At 40.6% G+C, this 7,032-nt stretch overlaps 1 protein-coding gene across 1 annotated transcript in view; it reads right to left on the bottom strand.

The window, feature by feature from the left end:
- The window catches only part of Heatr5b (HEAT repeat containing 5B), an 81,516-nt gene that overhangs the window by 17,606 nt on the left and 56,878 nt on the right, over positions 1-7,032 (bottom strand). Inside the window, exon 26 of the mRNA XM_013351344.1 lies at positions 4,134-4,322. Within this exon, the coding sequence (XP_013206798.1) occupies positions 4,134-4,322 (189 nt within the window). The remainder of the gene's footprint in view (positions 1-4,133; positions 4,323-7,032) is intronic.

The following is a 7,032-nucleotide window of genomic DNA, read 5'->3' as shown; positions in this document are numbered from 1 at the left end:
AGCCACAGAGACCTGTGAGGGAGCACCGTGAGGGCAGAGCACAGCCACAGAGACCTGTGAGGGAGCACCGTGAGGGCAGAGCACAGCCACAGAGTAAAGGCAGGCAGAGTATTCAAGGACAAACGTTCACTCTCACAGGTCTGCAGGAGGAGCAGGGAGAACAAGAGCAGGGAAGCAGGAAACTGTGACTTTTGCCTGAGCGCAGGAGGCAAGGCAGAAATACCTGGAGCTTTACTTGGTAAAGACATAAAGGCACAAGAAAGGAGAGTCGCTGCAGGGATTTTTATGTCAGACATACATATTTGTCCACAACTTTCATTTTCATAAATGTGTTCTAAGAGGTTGGGGCAGTAAAACACTGCTGAAGACAGAAAATCCTATGAGTCTGAGGCAGCCTGGTCTATATAAGGACTGAGCTCCAGGCTAGCCAGGAATACACAGTGAGATACTACTGCAAAACAAACAAACAATTAGAACATACGAGTCTGAGATGCCTCATAATTCCAATTCTCATTTTCATGCTCTGTCTTTGTAAGCCATAATTTTGCTGTACAGAGACCTTTCTATTCAATTTTATCAGTTAATATGCAATTTTCTCAGTCTTCATATTCATACCCTAATGACTGCACTGCATAGACCATAATATGTCCACGAATTTCCCTACAGTTGAACTAATTTCATGTTTTCTTCTGATTGTTTAGCCCAGGCAATCACAGACCATAAAGACATTCAGCAAAGGATCTTTACCTCTTGGTGTTACAAATAATGTGGTAAGCAAACGTATCTGTGAACTTATTTCTTGTCTTCTCAGAGAAAAGGAATATAAAAGGAACTTCAGGGTCAGTGATAACAAATGTTCTCCTGGCTCTCAAGAGAAGTGTGGAGAGCTTTGTGGTGGTGGTTGTACACTTGTAGAAGCACGAGCTATGGGGTCAAGTAAGACAGGTTCTGAAGGTAATGGTGATTGGAATAACTGCTACTCACAGCATTAGTGGAAGTAATCTCAATGGAGGGCTAACTAAGGAGGTGAAGATAGGGATGAGGAATGGGGGGCAGTGCAGAAAGAAAGAATACAGGCAAAGGACAGCATGGAGACGTAAGGGTCCAGGAGGGGGGTTACTGATGCATGGACTTCTGAGGTCTCTTCACACAGATGCCGACTGTGAATACTCTTGTCCTCTGAGTTTCCAGCTCTGAGCCTACCGTCGAGCTCCACGTGCCCTGCACTGCTTCAGAATTCTGCATTTCTATGGTAGCACTCCTCACGTTCTGCTTCACCTCCTTGTTTTGAGTTTAGCTTGCTAAGTAAATACAGTACATCTCTCTTGTTCTTTACTATCCTGCTCCAGAGCTGATATTACATAATATGTTATTGGATAAATCAGAGTGGAGAAAGGGAAATAACAGTCCCAGATTAAAACAAAATTTTAATAATTTTAAAACTAGTTGTAGCACATATGTTCATTATGGATAAAATAGCAAGTACTGCACATAGCCCTTTACACTGATATCTAATTTAATTTACACTACATTTCCTAATGTTAATGTTAAAAGACAAATGGATCTGGAGAGATGGCTCTAAAATTAAGAGCACTTGCTACTTGTGCAGAGCAACAGGCGTGCACATGGCATACATACATATATGCATGCAAAAACCATTTATATGCATAAAAAATAAAAATAAAATAAATATTAATGTGAAGAAATCAGTTTTTTAAAGATTTATTTATTCATGTATTTCATGTATATGAGTGTTCTATCTTCATGCACATCAGAAGAAGGAATCTTATCCTATTAAAGATGGTTGCGAGCCACCATAAGGTTGCTGGGAATTGAACTCAGAACCCCTAAAAGAGCAGTCAATGCTTTTAACCTCTGAGACATTTCGCCAGCCCCTCCCCAAACAAGTTTTGAATAGGCAGGTATCACTCAATGTCACACAGTTTACATAAAGCTAAAGACTTGGAGGAGTTGAAAAACAAATTCTCTGAATGAAATACAGAAGTAAAAGTAGGTCTTGAGTAGAGAGACCTAGAATAACGTGCTGTTTGAGAAAGAGGAGTGGGGAAATGAGTGGTAAAAGAATTCCCAGACGTCAGGGAACACAAAGCTTGAGGTACAAATTGTGAAAGCAATACAAATTACCCCCAAATAAGAAAGAATTCCAAATACATGCGTATTATTAATTTTGTTATGTGATATTCTGATTCAGTGCCAGGCGCAATGCTTTGAACTGTTATACAGAATGGCTTATAAAAAGGTTTATTCCCACGTTTTAATGGTAAAACTGAGGCTGGGAGCCAACTGTCACTTGAGGAAGTCACACAAGATGGCAAACCTTGAGATAGGACGTGTTCCAGGGCCGCTGACTCAGTAGCTAATGTTCTTCACACTGCACACTGGCAGCTGTCCCAGCAGGTCCACCAAGCACAGCATGCAAATGCCATAAAAGGCCCTTAGTGATTATCGCAGCGTACAACGCCATGCACTTGAGATTGAAGGACTCATTTTGTGGGGTTTATTTTTAAAAAATAAAGTCCACTATTATCTTTTCTTACTTTATTTTCAATATAAATTTTAACAGAAAATAAAGTCAGATTTGCATTAATTTCAAAGAGACTAAAACTTTATAAATAAAAGCAATCATCTTACTAAGATAAGTAAAAACCATTATTTTACTAAAATACTATCAGAGTAAGAAGTACAGGATCCCAAGATAACTTGATCTATAGCCTAAAAATTGGAAAAACATAATTTTTATGATATCTCATTGAACTCTACATTTTCTTTCTATGAAGGATAAATCCATGCCTGTCCGTCCCCAATCCCGGCATCCTTTATCTACACTAACTACAGAGGTCACCCCCCTCCAAAGCCCAGCATCCTTTATCAACTGAGTACCACAGACACAGGGAGCACAGGCTGAGGGGCAGGAGAGATGCTCACAAGTTAAAACCACCTGCTGCTCTTGCAGAGGACCCGAGCTTGGTTCTCAGCACCACCTGGTGCTTCACAACCACCCATAACTTCAGTTTGAGAGGATCCCCTTTTTGGCCTCTATCATGTAGTCGCACACATGTGGTACATATACATACATGTAGGCAAAACACACATATACATAAAGTAAAAAAATCTTTAAAATGGACTGAGTCGGAAGAGAGAGAAATCAGTTAATACAAATACTGGAGGGCAGGTAGTGATAATTCAAAAGCAACTGGAAAATTTAGAAAAGAGAATTTAAAATAATGCAATTTTATAAAGAAGTGCCCACATACACGTGTGTATCTCTCTCTCTCTCTCTCTCTCTCTCTCGCTCTCTCTCTCTCTCTCTCACACACACACACACACAGTAGCTGTGGAAATGAAACAGGTTTAAAAACAACTACTTAAAAAAAAAAACTAAGCTGGGCGGTAGTGGTGCACACCTTTAATCCCAGCACTCGGGAGGCAGAGACAGACAGATGGATCTCTGTGAGTTGGCCAGCCTGGTCTACAGAGTGAGTTCCAGGATTCAAAACTACACAGAAAAACCCTGTCTCAAAACACCAAAAACCAAAAACAAACAAACAAACAACAAAAAAACAAGTTTCTTAAAATTAATTAAATAAAAGAATCTTAGCATAAAATATTTTCTATTATTTATATTTTTGTGCTTTCTCCTATAATAAATGAACCTTTCATTTTTTGTTTTTTTTTGAGACAGGGTTTCTCTGTAGCTTTGGAGCCTGTCCTGGAACTAGCTTTTGTAGACCCAGGCTGGCCTCGAACTCACAGAGATCTGCCTGCCCCTGCCTCCCAAGTGCTGGGATTAAAGGCGTGTGCCACCACCACCGGGCTAAAGACAAAGGATTTTGCTTTGTATTTTTCAGACAGGGTTTCATAATGTGCCTTTGATTGTCTTAGAACTTGCTAAGAAGCTCAAGAATGGCCCTGGCATGGTAATCTCCTGCCTCAGCCTCACCTGCCAGAATTACAGGTGTGTGCCGCCACACGTAGTAAGACAGACCTTCACAAAAGACTCATTCACAGACTTTAAGAAAGCATTCCATGTCAAGGGCCAGTTTTAATGCCCAGAAGATTCTCCAGTGAGCATCAGGGATAGAGGATGGTGAGGTATAAGAGGCCATGTTTACCTCTGCCCATGCCTTGAGGACAGCCAGCTTCTCCATGGTGGTGGCACTCTCTCGGTACAGTTGGCTAGAAGATCCCTTTCCCGCCTGAACTTTGTCCAGAGACGAAACGAGCAGGTTATGGACCCGACGGAGATCATTGAGATCGCTGACAACGCCACTTCCGATCCACGTGCTGCACACCTGGCCAAGGGACGTTTACAGTTATTGTGCATGGAGAGTACTCTGCAGGAGGAGAGGGAAGTGGGCTTCATCATATCCATGCACAGGGGTCTGTCCCTCTGTGGACAGGAAAGTAGCATTGAGTTTGTCTGTCTGAAACAGGGTTTTGCCATACACTACAGGCTGGTCCTGAACTCATCTCCCAAATGAATTAAAAGTTTGTACCACCATGCCCAGATTCTATGTTTTCACTATTTAACAAAAATTTTAAAATAAGTGGTTTTCTACCCAAAGTAGTTCAGTCTTGAAAACTTCTTCAATAAAATATTTATCATTAGCAAATTATCAAGCTAGCTATTGTGAAAGACTTTTTAAAAAGGGAAAAAAGAAAACCACAGAGTTTATGACTGCAATTTACACGTGACGATCTTAGAAGTCAGGACAGTTTGTGTGTAAAGACACAGGAATGCTAAATGGGGGAGAAACGAAGATCAGGAAAGCTGAGGTCAGAAAGGACAAAGTCTAAATATCCTATGTGCTAAAATCAGGTGATGGCCACGAATTTCCAAGAGTCATGAGTTGACAAGCATCTTTGGCTTTAGGTTTATGCCTTAGGAGAACCATATACAGGACAATAAACAGCACCTGTCTAAAACAACACTGCATGAGACAGAAATTACATGGATGGAACTGGGAATAAAATGAGGTACTAAGAGGAATGTGGAAACAAAAATTACCGGGTATGCACATGATTTATTTAGGGTCTAAGACAGTGAGGTGCAAAAAAGAGTGAAGAAGCAAACTGTTGGATTTTGTCAAAGCTCCTAGCTTGGAAGAACCGTTGGAAAGTGACACCATTGTTGGAAGCACTAACAATGTCAGAGCAAGAATAAAGAATTAGGAAAGTTCAGTGGAGAGTCAGCATGATCGGGATTCCAGACATTTTCACTAAGAGACTTGTGGACAGACATTCAGCAGAGAGTGGGAAACTCTGTTCTAGATTCCAGGAGCAAGCAGAGGGTAACTATGCAAGATTAGAAACTTCTTCACAAAGGCCATAACTAAAGTAAGATTATGAGGCAGATCTGTTTAGGGAGAGAATATCTTTTCATTTGTTTCTTTTTCTTTTTCCTGAGACAGAGTTTCTCTGTGTAGTCCTGGCTGTCCTGGAACTCATTCTGTAGACCAGGCTGGCCTTGAACTCACAGATATCCACTTGCCTCTGCCTCCCCGAGTGCTGGGATTAAAGATGTGTACCACCACCACCTGGCTTGGGAGAGAATATCTTAAAAGCCTTACATACAAACAACAGGGGAAGTTGGTATACTTAAAAAGCAAGTGGAACAACAGAAATAAATTGAAGCCCAGGAAAATAAAGAAAACGACCACATCAAGGATAGACGCTGAAGTCAAGACAAGGATGTCATCCGGGAAGAGGTCGAGACAAGGCCACCTTTGACAACTATGATTACAACCCACGACTTCTGGGTGAAAGGGACAAAGGCGCAGGACCCTCATTAGGGAGCATGTGTGGGAAGGATTGGGCCTGCACCACACCGTGGACATTTCTAATAGGGGTTCATTAGGTACCGCTTTCAGAGACGAATCAATACTAAAACCGTAGCTGGCTTCAGATGCAGATAAAGACTCACATTTTGCTGTCAAGTAGATGACAAAAACAAAACAAAACAACAACAACAACAACAACAACAACAACCAAAAACGCTCTGGCATTCTGGAGTATTCAGGATTCAACATGGCTAATGGACTTGTGTTCCTTTAAAATCCTTAAAAACTGTGACTAAATACTCTCATTGATAAGTTTATTCACTTAAAAATCTTATTTTCAGTGGTGGCACTTTAGTCCCAGCACTTGGGAGGCAGAGGTGGGCGGATCTGTTAGTTTGAAAAAAAAGAAACAAGCAACAACAACAAGAACAACAAAAAATGCATTTTCAAAAACTGAAAACTAAGTTTAATAAAAGTTAGAACACTTAAAAACAGATCTTTATTAAGGGCATGCTTCTGACAAAATAAGTTGTCAACCAAAATAATTCTGCAAATAGGAAGTTCAAAGTTATATGTAATATAATACAAGTGTCAAAAGGAAGAAAGAAGTTGATTTATAAAAAAACGAAACATACTGGAGAGATACAATATTTTTCTGAAATTTTGTTGAAATGTAACTAAAAGTCAGGCAAATCTGTGAAAATCAGAAATTTGGTGCTAATCTTTCCTTGCAAAAACCCTAAGTACCTTCTACTCTAAAGGGTGTAGGGTAGCTGTTCTCAACCCGTGAGTCACAACCCCTTTGCCAAACCTCTACCTCCAAAAATATTTACATTACAATTCACAACAACAGCAAAGTTACAGTTATGAAGTAGCAATGAAAATACCTTTATGTTGGGGTCAGCACAACAAGAGGAGCTGTACTAGAGGACCACAGCATCAGGAAGGCTGAGAAGCACTGCTGTGGAGGCGGGAGAGATGGCTCAGGGGTTAAGAGAGTTCTTGCTGCTTTTAAGGAGGACTAGAGTGTGGTTCCCAGCACCCATGGCAGGAAGTTCACGACTGTTCTTAACTACATGTCCATGTGATCTGATACTCTCTTTTAGCAACTGTGGGCACCCATGCATATACGAGCATACACACACAAAAATAAAAAATATAAATGAGTTTTTGAAAACAGTTTATACTGGCTCCAAAACCACAGAGAAACCCTGTCTCAAAAAACCAAAAA

The sequence above is a fragment of the Microtus ochrogaster genome, linkage group LG3 (genome assembly GCF_000317375.1).
Source record: "Microtus ochrogaster isolate Prairie Vole_2 linkage group LG3, MicOch1.0, whole genome shotgun sequence".
Classification (NCBI taxonomy): Eukaryota; Metazoa; Chordata; class Mammalia; order Rodentia; family Cricetidae; genus Microtus; species Microtus ochrogaster.
Note: the sequence above shows the minus strand (reverse complement) of the source record. Positions and strands in the feature narration are given on the sequence as shown.